The 16655-nt window shown below is 47.1% G+C and overlaps 1 protein-coding gene across 9 annotated transcripts in view; it reads left to right on the forward strand.

Moving 5' to 3' along the window:
• The window catches only part of Itsn1 (intersectin 1), a 184238-nt gene that overhangs the window by 127736 nt on the left and 39847 nt on the right, over positions 1–16655 (forward strand). For 7 of the 9 annotated variants that reach the window (XM_036204123.1, XM_036204122.1, XM_036204127.1 and 4 more), the window contains 6 exons: positions 706–788; positions 4629–4795; positions 7725–7770; positions 9728–9849; positions 12494–12611; positions 14180–14371. In XM_036204123.1, coding sequence (XP_036060016.1) covers positions 706–788; positions 4629–4795; positions 7725–7770; positions 9728–9849; positions 12494–12611; positions 14180–14371 — 728 coding nt within the window. Of the gene's footprint in view, positions 1–705; positions 789–4628; positions 4796–7724; positions 7771–9727; positions 9850–12493; positions 12612–14179; positions 14372–14741; positions 16175–16655 lie in introns of those variants that run through there. The other 2 variants (XM_036204129.1, XM_036204132.1) reach the window with 1 other exon arrangement.

The raw sequence follows: 16655 nt of genomic DNA on the forward strand, positions 1-16655 counted from the left end.
TGTGTAGTGAATGGGGGATGGATGCATTGGTGTGAGCTTGTGTGTCCTGTGTAGTGAACGGGGGATGCAGTAGTGTGAGCTTGTGTGTCCTGTGTAGTGAATGGGGGGTGGATGCATTGGTGTGAGCTTGTGTGTCCTGTGTAGTGAATGGGGGATGGATGCATTGGTGTGAGCTTGTGTGTCCTGTGTAGTGAATGGGGGATGGATGCATTGGTGTGAGCTTGTGTGTCCTGTGTAGTGAATGGGGGATGCAGTGGTGTGAGCTTGTGTGTCCTGTGTAGTGAATGGGGGATGGATGCATTGGTGTGAGCTTGTGTGTCCTGTGTAGTGAACGGGGGATGCAGTAGTGTGAGCTTGTGTGTCCTGTGTAGTGAATGGGGGGTGGATGCAGTGGTGTGAGCCTGTGTATCCTGTGTAGTGAACAGGGGATGCAGTGCTGTGAGCTTGTGTGTCCTGTGTAGTGAACAGGGCATGCAGTGCTGTGAGCTTGGTTGTTATGCCCCTGGTGCCCTCACTGTGCCCTAACCCAGCTCTGGTGACTGCTGCAGCTGTGGGGTTTTTCTTGTTGTTGCTGTTTTGTTTTGTGATTTTTTGGGTTTTTGGTTTTTGTTTTCTTTTTTTTTGAGCTTTCAAAGAGCAAGTGTCAAAGTGTCATTTGGCATTCTCAGGTGAGAGTTAAACTGCTCCCTTCTTCCCTTCCTACAGCATCGATCCTGGCCCTTCCGAAAGTCCTGCTACCCTAAAGAGAGTGGCTTCTCCGGCAGCCAAGCCAGCCGCACCTGGAGAAGGTGAGGACCGGGCTGTGTTGCGCTCTTGAGGAGGCTGAGCACATTACTCAGTGTAGACTGTAAATGATCGCAGTGACTGGACTCACACTTAAATAGGCCGTATGTTTCTGTTCCACCTCCTGAGGTAAAGCAGAGGCTAAACTCTTTACATAAACTACTTTATGAAGTCCTTTCAAAATAGTGCTAGAGACACTGATCATCCAGAGCTGGATTCTCTAATTAGTCTCCTGGCAGTGAAGAAGCCCACTGCATTCACTAAGGATCAAGTTCTGAGCATAAGTCGGTCATGGCCTTGCTTCCCTATGTAGCCTCTTGTCTGACTTACATGGATAATTGTATTGCTTTAAAACTGACTGCACAGTCCAGTGAAGCATTCAGCACACCACGAGTGTCATGAGGACAGCCCTGCTGAGGCAGAAGATCACTTCTCTGTGCTCTGTGTGAGTGACCAAGCTAGATCATTTAGGCCTGAAATACTCATTCTCAATATTTATTACACAATTACTGCTTTATCTCCTCTGATCTTTGTTATATGACATAGTCCTGGATATTATATGGCAGCCTGTGAGGAGATAGTATTTAAACGTTTTAAAAATGACCCAAATGTACATAATTGAGGCCTCACTAGTCTTTTCTAGTCTTCATTACTGGAAATGAATGCTGGCCGACTGGGCCACCTATTAAGCCTCTGCGTGGCTGGGAGCAGACTCTGTAGTTACAGCTGTTAACGGAGGTGTGTGGCGATTTTTCACAGGTGTCTGGAATACATTATGTGGTGACAGAGAGTTCTTCTGCACTACAGTAAAATTGTTGCGTTCCTTAGAAACTTTGCCAATGGAAAGTCGAGTTCTTGGAATAATTGCTTCGGCAGAGGCAGCATAGATGAAGAGTCGATGCTAGTTCTGACTCCCAGGAACAGTAGTCCATTCTTCAGAAGACTTTTAAAAATAATTATTGTATAGTTTATAGGCATAGTTATAAAACCTCTTCACTGCTAAAAAAAAATTCCAGCGTTTTCCACATAACTATTATTATTTATTTTCATATGGATATATATTTATTATTATGTGAACTCCAAGAATAATCATTTTTACACATTCACATTTTCTTAATAATTATTTTAGCACTATTAGAACAAGTTACAAATCTCTTTTTCAATGTAATATGCCTTCAGTCTAATTAAAAGCAAATTTTACCTTTTTCCCAAAAACAACAACAGCAAAAACTTAGTGTATTATGTATCAACAGGTCTCCCTAGAGGGGGAGAGTTCATATTCTGGCTCTCTCGTAGTAATTATGTGATTTCAGTCATGGCTCAACTTCATCTGTGAAGTGGACATAGTAACCACCATTTTCCAAGGAAATCGTTACAAGGATTATGAGATAAAATGTGTAAAGCTTTTAGAATGAAGGCCGGTAAACGTCTGCTCCTGCCTGCTTGGCCTCATGTTCTTGCTGACTGGGAGAGCCTCTTAGAGCAGGGATTGTTCTCATGGGAGGGATACATGCAGACAGAGCAACACTTGAGGTCTTGATAAATAGATCACAGCTGACCCACACTCTCTGAACGTCAGGCAGCAGAATAGAAGCAGAGTCCGATCTTAGGTGGTAGCTGTCTGTTGACTTGAAATGAGTTGAGCATTAGAAAAAGCAGGAAAGATTGCTGAGTGAAGGAGAGCTTGTAGGAGGATATTGGCATTAGAAATTCTGAGAAAGGCTATTTACAGATTAATGAGCCCCTTGTTAATAATACATTAAACGTCATCTAATTTAAACTATAAAGCAGTCTTAAATAGCGTATCCATGTGGATAGATCGAAGTAGTGGCTTGGGACGGGCCTGTGCCCCTCTCTTAAGTGTCTCCTGAAAGGGGAGCCTGCTGGGAGCCCTCTGAATTCTCTTGTGGAGTTTGGCTTTCCCACAACCTTGTGTAGGGCGGGGCGGGGCATGAGGAACCTCTCAGTCCTTGCAGGACCCTTAACGTTTTGCAATATTGCACTCAGCTAGCAGTCCCGTTTCTGAGTTTCCTAAACATTGTGATGGATACTCCAACATTTTAAATGGATTTAAAGAAGGTGATTTATCTATTGAATAATCCAGGAAATATGTAGAATGCCAAGACTCCTCTCAGAAATGGCCGGGTGGGGATGCGTGGTAAGACGGAGCCCGTGACCAGTTTGTCCAGAATACTGAGACATCAAATAATGATGACAGTGGAAGGAGATGCCCTGCTAGAGCTTCGGTGTCCGCGGGTGTGGGACTGCTGCTCAGTTTAACTATGGAGCTTCCTGTTACCAGCATGGAGGACCAAAGGCAGGGTCTTCTTTTCCCAAGGACATTTGGGTGACCTGTGTCAGCTGTGGGTCCAGCAGTCAGTGCTGGCTTCAGCACAGGTCACTAGTCACCTGCATTTGAGGGAGACCCCTGGTGGTTAGGGGTGTCCATTTAGCTCAGACTTGAGGGGTTTGGTTCCATATACTTATTTCAGTTTTCATCAGGACAAAGATCCTCATATTAGCCCAGGGAGGAGCTGCTTACAGCCACACCTGATAGCTTGACTGTGATTCCCAAACCCGAAACCCCAACGGTAGGCGGGAAAACTGACGCCTGCACCTTGTCATCTGACCTCCACACATGAGCCACATGCAAAATAAACGTCAAATTGACCAAGGTGATCTCTATACAAAGTTCTAGTTGCTAGCCAGCCTTACGCTCTGCTCTGAAGGCGTATTAGCTCAGGTAAGATATGTTACAATGTAACAATAGAGTCTTCCTGAGCGCCTCTTGTAAGATACGTTACAATGTAACAATAGAGTCTGTCCTGAGAGTAAGCCTTCTGAAAGGCTTGGTTTTTATTACTTTTTACAAATGTATAAAGGCCTAGGACAACGTGGATAAAACTTAGAAATAAGAAACATATGCCTCCTCCTGTAAATATTCTGTATTAACGTCTGGGAATTTGTGTCCAGTGGTCTTGACTATGACGTTCTGAGCCTTGGAGTCAAGTCAAAGCAACGTAGACTTCTACTTAGAGTTAAGGGAGATGTTCCTGTGGAATGCACACCTCTCCAGCTGGAGTCACTAGAGAATACCTTACTCCTTGAGACTAAATCACATGAGTAGTATTTCTAATAAGCTTGTTAGAAATGATTGGTTATTTTCTTGAGCTGGGGAGACGTTGTTTGTCATCAATCCCTGTTCCTGCCTATACAACTTGAGTGGCAAGCAGATGTCCAGCCATAACCAAAGGCCTACTGTGTGGCTCTTCAACAGCCCCCTACCGTTTATATACACGGCACTATATGTCTCAGGTGTCCACTTGGGCACTTAAATAGTGAAAGGTGTATCATTTGATTGATAGAAAGTATGAACTGTACCTGAAAGTCTTCTAAAACTACTACATGCTCCTTCAAAACTGAAATACAGATATTTGCATACCAAGAGCCTGCATGTGAACACATCCCTACCCTGTACATAGCACAAAGTAGACACTCACTCGATGTTAACTAAAGCTGAATGTGGAAGCGTTTTTTCATTTAAAGAGCTGATGTATGTAAACCAACCCTAGATCGTTCTTGATGTCCAGTAAGGAGAGTGCGGAGCACTTGCTCTGTGCTCCTGTGGCTGGACCCCCACAGCAGTCCCTCTCTGTATCACTGCATCTCCATGTGCAGTGGTGAACGTGGAACCCGGGAATGGCACGGCCCTGGATTTTAACCTGTGGCTAGTGTCTCTTGGATGGATCTCACTCTGACTTCCTAAATCATAAATTTGCCTTTGCAAAGCTGTCTGGGATGTCTTTAAACAATCAAGCTCTCTCCGTATCTCAATATTTCTCCAGAATTTATTGCCATGTACACTTACGAGAGTTCTGAGCAAGGAGATTTAACCTTTCAGCAAGGGGATGTGATTTTGGTTACCAAGAAAGATGGTGACTGGTGGACAGGAACGGTGGGCGACAAGTCCGGAGTCTTCCCTTCTAACTATGTGAGGCTTAAAGATTCAGAGGTAAACCCACATTAACTGTTTCCTCTCCCTCTCTGTGTGTGGTGGTTCTCTTGGCGGGGGTTGATGTTTGCCAGGGGAACACTGTGTTGGGTTCTGCTTAGTTCTGGATTGCAGTGGTAACTAAAGTATCTGACCATGTCCTTTGGTACTGTGGGGCAAGCCCTGGCTTCCTCAGTGCAGAACTCTGAGGTTAAGTGGAGGCTGCACTGGTGGGCTCTCATCTGTCTCCAGTGTTCAGTGTTGATGGTATTCCTATATGTAACCAGTCTATGATTTTGAGGACACTGGCTTCATTAGTTCTTCTTGGCCATTGGTTCTTTGCCTGTGTAAATGAAGGCATTCTGGTTCACATCTGTTTTTTGCCTCACAGTATAAAGACATTGAGTTCCAAGAGGTTGGTATGTTTTGGGCATTGCCACTATCCTTATAGGGCAAACATGACTCCTTAGATATCTGATTGCATAGGATGTGGTCTTGAGTCGGTGCAAACTTTTTTTTTGTTTTGAGCTGAAGATCGAACCCAGGGCCTTGCACTTGCTAGGCAAGTGCTGTACCACTGAGCTAAATCCCCAACCCGAGTCGGTGCAAACTTAATGAAATGATTGGGATTGGAGGGTTTTATAGTGGCCAATTCAAGTTAAGGGAGTTTCGTGGTATAATTATGGCCACTTAACAGACCCATAGAAACAGGCCAGCAGGAATGAACCTTAGTTTTTTTTCAAGGAGAGTAAATCCATAGTTGTTTATTTTTCCTTCACATCGGCCTAGGCACTGAGAGAGAAGAGCTGGCAGGACCCGTAGGGAGAGCCGCATCATCGAGGCAGTGGGTGGACAAGGCACTCTCTGTCACTTACCTGCCAGACAGAGTGCACGGGGCTTCCTCTGTAGGCCCCGGTGTTCCTAGTGGCTGTGGTGAGCATGGGCCTTGTCATCTGCTGCTGTACATTTGCCATTGACCTTCTTCCCCCAGGAATGACCCTATGTGCTTAAAAAAAAAATCTGAGTTACTACTGTTCCGGGGAGAGTTATGCTTGCTGTGGTATTGAGCAGCTTGCTAAATTCTGGGTGTTTGTGTAAGTCTGCCCACCCTTACAGAACTTGGCAGAAAAAAGCTGGGGAGAAATCATTGTCCCTTGTAAGACAGCTGGCCTGTTGGACTCCATAGACCTAGAAAGGGAAAGTGCAACCCTTCTCTGGGCCAGCAAGTTGGCCTTAGATTATGCAGATGACATTTCAGGGGTTCAGTTCCTGCCATTAGACACGGAAACTCTTAAAATGAGGTCACCTTTTAGAACAGGTAAAATCCAAAACCATTAGTTTATATCTAAACTTTTTAAAAATTCTATTCATTGAAATTTCACCTAAGTTTTCTGTGTGTGTGTGTGTGTGTTTGTTTATATGTGTGTGTGTGTGAGAGAGAGATATATAGAGATAGCTTTGATACGTATTTAAGTAACATAATAAAAATCAGCTGTTATACTGAGAATGTAAAAGCTATTTCTAACATAATATTTTAATAAATTATACCTTCCTATCTAAAAGCATCTGAGGCCCTTCCACATGAACAGCATGTGCTGGCTTTAAAAGGCCAACAGACCTGTGAGGTGTTTTCTACCCACCATCTCCAGTTATTTCATTATTGGCTATGGAATAACTATCAATTAAGATTTTTAAATAAAATGTATTCAAATGACAATAAAATACAGAGTTCAGTGTGAGAGCAAAGCTTCCTACAAACTAAGAAGGAAACAGAACGTTCTGGTGGCGACACCAGGCTGGACCCATGGGGCCGAGGAGCTGCCCTTCCATCCCCCACTGTTTGCAGCTTCTCAGGGAACTCGCCGGAGCCACCTGACCTGTGGCTGGCCAGCAGTGCTTCCCTCTGGGTGGAACATGGGGGTTACTACAGGCCCGTGTACAGGAAGTAGCTACAGTCTCTCTTTTCACTGCCCTCCTTATTTGATATTCAGCCAAAACAATAGCAAGAAAATTGATAGTTTATAATTGTGCTCATTGATTAAAATTTATTTCAAGCCTTTCCTCTTCAGTGGTCATTCGATTTCAGTGACTAGAAATACAGCAGCAACGATAAAATGTGTTCTTTGTAGACATAACGCACATTTTTATCTCTCCAGTGACCGACTTGGTTTATTAAACCCTTCACTTTATTTCCATTGAAATGCTTAATTTACTACAAGGATAGGCACTCAAGGGGGAGCATTAATTGACAATGGAGCACTTTGTCACACAGACTGCATTCTGGCCCCTGTCCTGGCTCTCATGGTCTCTGCTGGCTGACTCAGCTGGGTTAAAGTTCCATGGCTATCCGGGAGGAATTCAACCCCAGAGTGTTTCTGGAACACTCGGTAGTTGGAAGAAAACATGGTTTGCTTTACGATGTGCTTCCAGCATAGAGAGAGAAATGTCAGTGCTCAGACAGTGTGAAATTGGATAGAGAGAAGTAGGGGGGAGGAGGGTGGAATCCATCCTCCCGATGCTGGTTCCGTTCCTAAAGAAAATTCTAGTGTAAATATTAGAGTGAGATATCTGGGTGGTAGACTTGGGTCTGTTGTTTCCTGGCTAGCCTTGAGGCAGTAGAGCGAGCTGAGAGGGGACGATAGTCCTACTGTCATGTGGCCTTCTGTTGGATTTGCCCAGACCCAGGATGTGCCTGTGCCGCATGTAGCCGGATCCTGAGCCTCCTGGCTTGCAGGACCACACATTTGCTCTCTCACAGAGTAAGGGCCACCTGTTTGAAGATGCCTGTTTCCACCCGTTACCCCGACATAATGTCAGATGTTTTCCCATGTCTCCCCCAGAATGAAGAGAGGGATTTAGGGACTCTGGCGGGGTTGTATTATTAATCATTTCTTTAAGTTGCACGGTCGACTCTTCAGCATGCAAATGAGCCCTTCTGTTCTGTTTTAAGGGCTCTGGAACTGCTGGGAAAGCAGGGAGCTTAGGAAAGAAACCCGGTAAGTTACAAACCCCGATGCCTGTTTCAGTGTGAATGAGTGTACTTGATAGTGTTCCCAACCTTGGTTTGTTACAGCCAGAAGTCTCAAGTAGAGGCAGAGGAGTCTTCCCTGACAGTGCGTGGGTAGACCCTTCCCTGTTAATGACGTATACATGGCTGTGAAGTGTGGCTGTTGCTGCAGATGTGGGCAATGGAGACTTTCCCAGGCAGGATGGTGGGAAGTTGATGTGTAGGGAGCCGTCAGACTGCAGGGTCAGCCGCTCTGGGGGCATCATCTTGTTGAGTTTGGAAAGCCCTTGCTGGTTCCTGTGGCACATGAAGCCCCAGTGGTACCGGCAATGGCAATCAGAATGGCAGCAGACCTTGTCCCATGATGGGTTCCATTAACTCAAAATCAGGTGGTTCCCCCGGCAAACACTGCCTCAGAAGCCAGATTTTTAGTTTCTTGAAGCAAAACCGCATGTTCTGTTAATAGTGGGATGAAGGAGAAGGAGGCAGCTGTGAACAAGAGGGTTGGTGTGGCCGGGCTTCCCGGCCAAGGTCACTGGGACTATTTTGGCGTCAAATCCTTAGGAATTTATAGGTCTGAACAGGCACTAGTGTGCTGGATGGACTGCGTGCTCAGCTCCTATGGGGCTCATGTAGCCAGGGAAAGGGAATTTTAGTTAGAGCACATGGCGGAATCCGAATCAACATTTGTCATCCCAGCGGGTCCAGATAGTTCTCAGGTGGGCCTCACTTTACCCTGAAACTAGCAAGCTGCTCGGGGACAGGGGCTCTTCAGAATGCTAGGGCAGATTGTTGGCCCGTATGCCAGGGCCTTTGAGGAGCAGGAGCAGCTGAAGCCAAATAGGACGCTAATTGGGACTGTCTCCAAACCAAAAACTTGGAATCTAGAACTTGTCCTTGGCATGCCAGAGGAGTGGTCCCATCCCCACAGATTCCCTGCTCAAGCTCTCGGTTGGAGCCAGTCTGGCTGTGAGCTGGGCTCCAAGTTTTTGCCTTCCTGGGTTTTCTGAAGCACCAAGCAGGCCCCTCCTGTCATGTGGCCAGCCTCAGACTGCAGGACAGAGTAATGGGGGCTTGTTGAAGGGGCAGGATCCTGTTCCCGCCCTGGATGAAGCAGAATAGTAGGACATGTCAGGACTTGCCCCCCCTTCCTTCCTTCTTTCTGTCCTTCACACTCCTTTCTTACCGTCCTTCCTTTCTACTCCTTCAGGTTCAGTGAGATGGGGAGTGTAGAGGAGTAAACCATTGGCTCCGTGTCGCTTCAGAGTTCTGGAAGTCTCAGCAGCACCAGAGTCTAGGCAGGGTCCTGCTGGGAGCCTTCCCATGGGATCTTTAAGATTCAGGAAAACTATAGAACTATTGACATTTCTATACTGAATTACCATTTTTATTAAGTTCTCATAACTCTATGTTCCTCTTATAACTTGGAATAAAAGGAAGTTGAACTCATGGATCCATGATTTCAAACCAGAAACTCATGGGTCGCTTCTAGAATATGAACCATGGCTGATTTGACTGTGTTGATGGGATGACAGACAGTCCTAAGCTGTGTGTGAGTGAGCTGCAACCAGGCTCCTGTGGGTGTCCAGGCAGAGGGAAGCATCCTCAGATTCACAGAGCTGGGGGAGCAGGGACCTGGCCCTTCATCAGGATTCATAGTAACTATGGAAGACTCTTTGACAGGAAGCAGAGAACAGGCAGGGTGGGACTTCATGGCAGGGAGCTGGTGAGTCATGAGACTGTGAGGAACCCAAAGAAGGCGGAGCTGAGTGGAAAGGCCCAACACAGGTGTCAGGATTCAGAGCCCCCACCCCCCCCCACCCCCAGCCAGTCTGCTCATTCCTGTGGTGTTGCTCTCTGATCCTGGGAAACTGCTGTGTATTCTTGGGCATTGCTTCTCTGCACTCACTCAGTGGTGCACTGCAACATTTGATCTTGTTTTTCAGAAATTGCCCAGGTTATTGCCTCCTACATTGCTACTGGTCCTGAACAACTCACCCTGGCTCCTGGTCAGCTGATTTTGATCCGAAAAAAGAACCCAGGTGGATGGTGGGAAGGAGAACTGCAAGTTAGTGTCCCTATTTATTTGAAATTCTGTCTAAGTGCACATGTGAAAGTCTCATTTCACTGCAAATACAAAGAGCTCTCCTAGTCTGAGCCCCGCACCTGTCTTACGTGTTTGGTTCTGAGAGCTGAGGAATCCTCTGAACATGCCTCCCATGTTGTGAGTGCAGGGACAGTGAGAATTTGTTGAGTGGGATCTGGATCTGCATAGAGACTTCCTCAGGTGGCCTGGCCTGGCACACCGAAGTAGAATTTCCTTACAAGTGTTTGAACATCTGCTAACATGGCGGGTGTTTTTTGTGTGGATCACATCTGTTCATCATGCTGGTTTCAGTTCCGGTGTGTATCGAAATCACGTTACTCATTTCACCATTCCAGATCTCTCCCTAGTTTCTCACTTCCAGACACAAAGATATTGTAGGATTGTCACTGTGTGTTGTCATGGTAGAGACTCAGAATGGTCATAGGATACCACACCTAAATGGGATCCTTATGTGAGGACAAGAAAATGTGTGTGCTGTTTAGTGGCTCCACATAATGCTTATTATTTGCAAGCATACAGTGATAGCACAGTTGAGAACTGGGTGCTACCTAGTCAGGTGATTAAAATGACCATCACTAGTGGGGACAGATGGATGTGATTCATGCAAACATGCTACCTTGTAAGGTCACAGCATCTATACTTGGTCGACAGAATTTCACCCACTGAGTCTAATCCTGAGCAAACATAAGATAAATACAGAATGAGGAATATTCACACACACACACACACACACACACACACACACACACACACACAGATTTTTTTTAAGAGCTATGATGTGAGAGCCTGGTAACCAAGTTGTTCCAGAAACAATCGGGTTAAGTGTGCTCCAACATTACTAGAGAAGATGAAACTTGACTTTCCTTGTGTTCTGGAATCTCCGGGGCTCCTGGAGCCAACCATACACACATGTCCACACCTAAGAGCAGCTGTACCTGAGAGGCCGGCCTTCTGGCTCTTGCACAGGAAATGCCTCCATCTTTTCCTCACTCAGTGCACACCAGTCTGCGGCTCCACCTGGCTTTGCTCCACTGGCACCACCCCCGCTTCCTTCACGATGGGGAGTGTGGGCCATGGCTCACCACATAGGCATTCCTTAGTGGCCTGCCAAAGGGCTGAGTTCCCAGCAGCTGTCTGGTTTTGTATACAAGGGACGCATACAGTGTTTCTCCGTTAGAGTCTAGCATTTGGGGCCTGCTGCATAACATAGGACGGTTCCGCTTATGAGCTGGTCCCTTGTAGCAGTCCCTTTGTGAGAACCCAGTGCCCCTGTAGAATGAGCCCACGGTAACTATGCCACCATGACGTGCCTGCAGCCGCTTATCACATTACCCAGTTTCCATGTGGCTCCAAGCAGGGTGGTGTGACAGACAGATAAGTCTGAAACAGAAGGGTAGGTGTCGGCCATGGAGTGCGGAGGCCTGGGTGGGGTGTTTAGAGCAGGGGGAGACTCCTTGGGAGGAAGAAGGGCTGGCTGCAGCTCCCCAGCCATGCATGGGTCTCCCAGCTGTGTCCGTCCAGGCCATCCCCGAGTGAGGAAGGAGGACCCACGCTGTGGTGTAACTGATGACAGACAGACTTACATAAGGAACTGTTGGTGGGCAGCCGAAAGAGCCCTGTCCACAGGTACTGGCCGGCACAGCATCCTTGTTGAGAATCCAACCCCAGGTCCCAGGAGTCCATCCTGCTTTATATGTGTGAGGAGTGGGGAACTGAAGTGTTTCTTTTTCATTGTAGACATGGTCTCACTATGTACCCTTGCCTGGCCTGGAGCTCACTCTATAGGCTAGGTCAGCCTCAAAGTCATAAACATCTGCCAGCCTGTGCCTCCCAAGTGCTGGAATTAAAAGCGTGCACTACCACTCTTGGCCTCAACTCATTCCTGAGGCAGGGTCTCGCTGTGTAGTCCAGGCTGGACTCAGACTTGCCAGTCTCCTGTTCCTGCCTTAAATGCTAGGATTACAGGCTTGTTCCACCAGGCCTGACTCCCGTTCTGCTTTTGATGTGGCCATGAAAGATGGAGAAGGCTACTCAATCCAGCTGTTCCTGGGCACCTGTGTCTTAACTGCCACTGGCCTTCTAGTCCACGTGTCCTTCTCCCGTTAGAACACTTTCATGGCTCCGATCACCTTTCTCCTTCATTCCTGTGAGGGCTCCTGTAGGGGACCAGCCCCCACACGTATTTACCCCAGGGACTCTTGAAGAATGAGGGAGAAGAGACTTAGAAATAGAGCGGAGAGACACAGAGAGAAAACACAGGGGAGACTCAGGTGGGCCTGGATCCTTATCCACCAAAATTGAACCTAGGTCTTCTAGAAGAGCCAGTACTCCGCACCCTGAGCTATCTCTCCAGCCCTCAGTCTTCTGTCTCAGCTAGAATATCCTGAATGTGGGATCTACACAATGCAGCCCTTTCGAAACCTTCCAGGCTGTGCAGACCAACGGCCGCTGCACTTGGAATGTAACCGTTGGATGTCTGTGACAGTTACTGCCCCTTGTAACTGTCATCTCCGCTCAGCGGGATGACACAGTGCCCTGCTAGAAAGCAAACTGTGTGAGAAAGATGGGCTTCAATTTTTCTAAAACATGGCTATTTTCTCCTTAGGCTCGAGGGAAGAAACGCCAGATAGGCTGGTTCCCGGCAAATTATGTCAAACTTCTAAGCCCTGGAGCAAGCAAAAGCACCCCAACCGAGCTCCCCAAGTCTGCGGCGCTGCCAGCAGGTAAGGCGCTCACGGGTTGTTATGCTCCCACTCAGGCTTCTCATCCAGCGCCTCGTGTGGTTGTCGTGTGTGCTCAGCACTTGTGTTTGCTGGTTCTGATCCGCAGCTAGTGTGACAGGGAGTGTGGTTTCCAAATCTCCAAACATCTCAGCAGCCTTTCTGTGCCGGGCACTCCTGGGCTCTTGGAGGAGTTGGGAATGCCATGGCATTAAAGCCAGATTGTTCTCTTGATTTCCTTCCAGCTACTTACACTGGGATCTGGGCCATTGGATAACACAACAGAAAGGGCCCCTAAAATAAACTGCTGGGGCCTTGATAAGTCAAGGGCTGGAGCTGGGGCCATGGGGTCTGATGGTCATAATGTAGTGCTGTACAAGACTGACATGGCTTCCTTGTGACATTTGCTGGGGAGCAAGGGGCTCGCTGAGTGGGCAGGATGTTGTGTGTCTTTTCCTAGAGGGCAGGCAGAAGGCTGCAGCTGGCTCGCCTGCTTTCTGATCTAAGGTAGTGAGTCAGTAGTCTTGGAAGAGGTCAGATTTCTGCTGTAGGTCTTGAGGCCCCTAGACTTGGTGGCATCTGTGGGGACTGTGGAAGTTTCGTTTCACCACCACCCTGTGACTGGATGTCTGTCGTACATGTCCCCTGTGACACTAGCTTTAAACTTGTTGTCCTTGCAAGAAATGTCAGGACCTATAAGTGTGCCTGAATCCTGAGCCCCAGCTTGCCCTCTTTGCACAGGCTGAGGCCTAGTGTAGGCAGTGGTGGGGTCGGGTACCCTCGGAATCGGCTGTCCCTGGGGAGACGTGGCAGGACCCTCTCTTGTCAGCATGTGAGCCCCGAGTCACCTGCAGAGTGACTCTGTTCTCTGAGCTGGACAGTTTGAAAGCCCTGAAGCTGCAGACGGGTTGTTGGAGAAGAAATACGAAGAGGCCAGGCAGTGAGAGTGGGTCAACCACGGTGGGCTAAAAGACAAAAGAGGCTGTTCTAGAACGTGGTCATCCCTGAGACGCGAATACACGGCAGAATCACCTCATAAAGCGCTGACTCCAGTTTTCACTGAGATTTGGAAGTGCCGAGACCGGGTGATAGTCACAGTCATCTTGCAGACAGCCAGATCCAGGGCTATGAGCTCAGTGGAAGAGCACTTGTCTAGTGTGCATGCAGCCCTGGGGTCCCTCTTCAGCATTAAAAAGAGATTAAAGTAAAGACAGTCAAGTGCTGTGGCCCCTGGCTGTCTATGCTGTGTCGTGGGAATTGGGTGGTACCAGCCAGTCCTGCAGGGTCAGCACTGTGGCTCCTTCCACTGTGCTCAGAATAAAGACTCCTTCGTCGGCTGACAAGTACCATGAAAGGGGAAGATGTCGTGACATTTAAGGCAGGGTCAGAATCTTGCTGTCCTCTTTAAATGTAGTCCTTCATCTTCCTCTGTTGGCACACCATGTCCAGTGAGGCCCTCCTCCCCCTGCTCCTCCCCCTTCTGAAGGGCGAAGCCCATCCAGGCATGTATCCACCTGCTGCACATGTGGCACCGGGCTGCCCAGCTGCTCACCCAGTCCTGTCTCCTGCAGTGTGCCAGGTGATCGGGATGTACGATTACACCGCACAGAACGATGACGAACTGGCCTTCAGCAAGGGCCAGATCATCAACGTCCTCAACAAGGAGGACCCCGACTGGTGGAGAGGAGAAGTCAACGGGCAGGTGGGACTCTTCCCGTCCAATTATGTGAAGCTGACCACGGACATGGACCCCAGCCAGCAATGTAAGTGCCCCGGCGGCTCTCTTCCTCGCCTCTCTGGTACCCTCCCGTAAAACATGCAGCATTGCTCTGATTCTGCCAAGCTCGGTTTGCAGAACTTGAAGCCAGACCACTGCTGCATTCGCAACAGTCTCTTTGAAGACCTTCTGTGATGCAAGACTATCTCGTGGGGTTGTTTTTGGTTTTGTTTTTAAATTTCATTCCTTCTGTAGCATGTCCCCCTCCCCTCCCCACCCTTCCTTCCTTTTTCTTTTCTTTCTTTTTTTTAAAATCATTTTGGCACCATGCTGTGTACATGCCTGACTCATTTTCCTAGCTTGAATTTTGCTCATTGTTTTGTTTTGCTTATGTGTTGTTTTCCTCCTTTTTCTAGGAATCATATGTTGTCCATCCCCCCCTCAGGCTTGAAAGTCCTCAAAGAGACCCACTATCCCATATCACTGCCCAGAGGGATGATGGGAGATGCAGCCTTGATCATGTGACTTGCAGCATGATCACCTACTGCCTTCTGAGTAGAAGAAGTCACTGCAGAGCATTTACCTCATTTTACAGTAGCTGCATGTGATCGCAATGTCTGAGTCATTACGTGCTGAGACAGGAGCAAAATTGCCAAGTGCACAGGGTGGTGGGTCCTTTGTGGCTTTCTACTATCACACTGACTGCCCTGCCTTGCCACAGGTGCTTTCGGGAGTTCTAAGATTATTTTTAAATGTGTATTTTAGCCTTTTAATAAAAGTCAATCAATTACTTCTTTGCTATTTTGGTTTTGCAAAAAGACCCACTATCAAGGAATGCTGCATGTGTTATTAAAAATTGTTCCAAATGTCCATAAATCTGAGACTTGATGTATTCTTCCATTTTGTCCAGTGTTACAACTAAACTGTGTAGTTTGGGGATTTTCCCCTCTGTAGAGTGCAGAGGAGCTGGGTATACCTGCTTTGATGATGTGTAGATTGAGCCTGACTTAAACGGAAGGTGTTGTGCTTGTTTGTGATGTCACATGTACATGTTGCGCATGTAACACATCTGTACTGAAGAAGTAGCTCTTCCCACGGTAAACACTACCACCGTGTACAATGCTCTCATCTACTGCATTGATTTTATTTTGCATAGTGACTGTAGCCACATGAGAAAATACCTGTGTTTCCGTTTGGTCTCAGATTTATCTAGTTGGTTGGTGTTCTGTTTTGAGCTTTTAATTTGGCGTATTTTCATACCGTAAATCAGTAAGACACCACCATCAAGGTGGTTATGATCAACAGTATCTGCAATCTTAGTCTCTGTTACATGAAGTTTTATTCCATGGAATATTTTGAACAAGTCATTTTCTTGACAAGAAAGAATGTATAGAAGTCTCCCTGCAATTAATTTCCAGTGTTTACATTTTTAACTAGACCGTGGAGAGTAATATGAAACGGCGCTCCTGGTCCACATGTGTGTTAACTGTGCTGTAGCTAAGCCATGTTTGTCTTTAGACATTAGTTGGAATCTCTCAATAAAAACGAAAAGGAAAAGCTGCCCGCTGCTGACAGCACAGGAGACCTGAAGCAGCGTCTAGCTGTCCCATAAGTTAGCTGGCATCCCTCTGGGTTCCCTCCTGGGGCGACGCCTGGCTGACAGTTGTGTCATGGTCCCTCACCTGGTGCAAAGGACAGGGCAGTCCCTTCTCGTCTCCTTATGCTCCAGTGTTTGCGTGGATATGAATGTAAAATATATAAATATATAAACCTGCGGCTTTAACAATTGTAATACAACCTTTTGGATTAGTTATGTGTATAGATGATTAAATCCTTCATATAAAAGTTAGATGGAAATGTCTCTGTGTTCTTGCTGTTGGAATCTTGCAGTGGTGAGGGGCACCACACAGACAGGTGTCAGCCTGCTGCCCACATGTTGAGTGTGAATACAGACATGATCCTTGAGAGGCACCCTCCCCCCATCAGCGCATAAACGGTGGCTCCTTCTTATAATAATGCTGGTTTCCAAGTGTAGAAGTCTACATTCCAGCTTAACTGTCAACTCTCATTGGATTCTTAGTTTGTGTTGTTGACACATTGACAGCTGATGGATTTGGCTTCGGGCACAAAATATTGGTCCAAAAATCATGTCATAATAAGGAACTAGTGAGTGTCAGAATACACGTGGATAAAGGCAGACTTGCATACTTCCCTGTTGTGTGGGATCACTTCAGCCGTGCACACCCTTGTGACTTTTAGAGACAAAGCAGCATATATACATATGTATATATATACACACACACATGAATGACACTACTAGCCATGATGGA

Source organism: Onychomys torridus, chromosome 12 (genome assembly GCF_903995425.1).
Source record: "Onychomys torridus chromosome 12, mOncTor1.1, whole genome shotgun sequence".
In the NCBI taxonomy this organism is placed as follows: domain Eukaryota; kingdom Metazoa; phylum Chordata; class Mammalia; order Rodentia; family Cricetidae; genus Onychomys; species Onychomys torridus.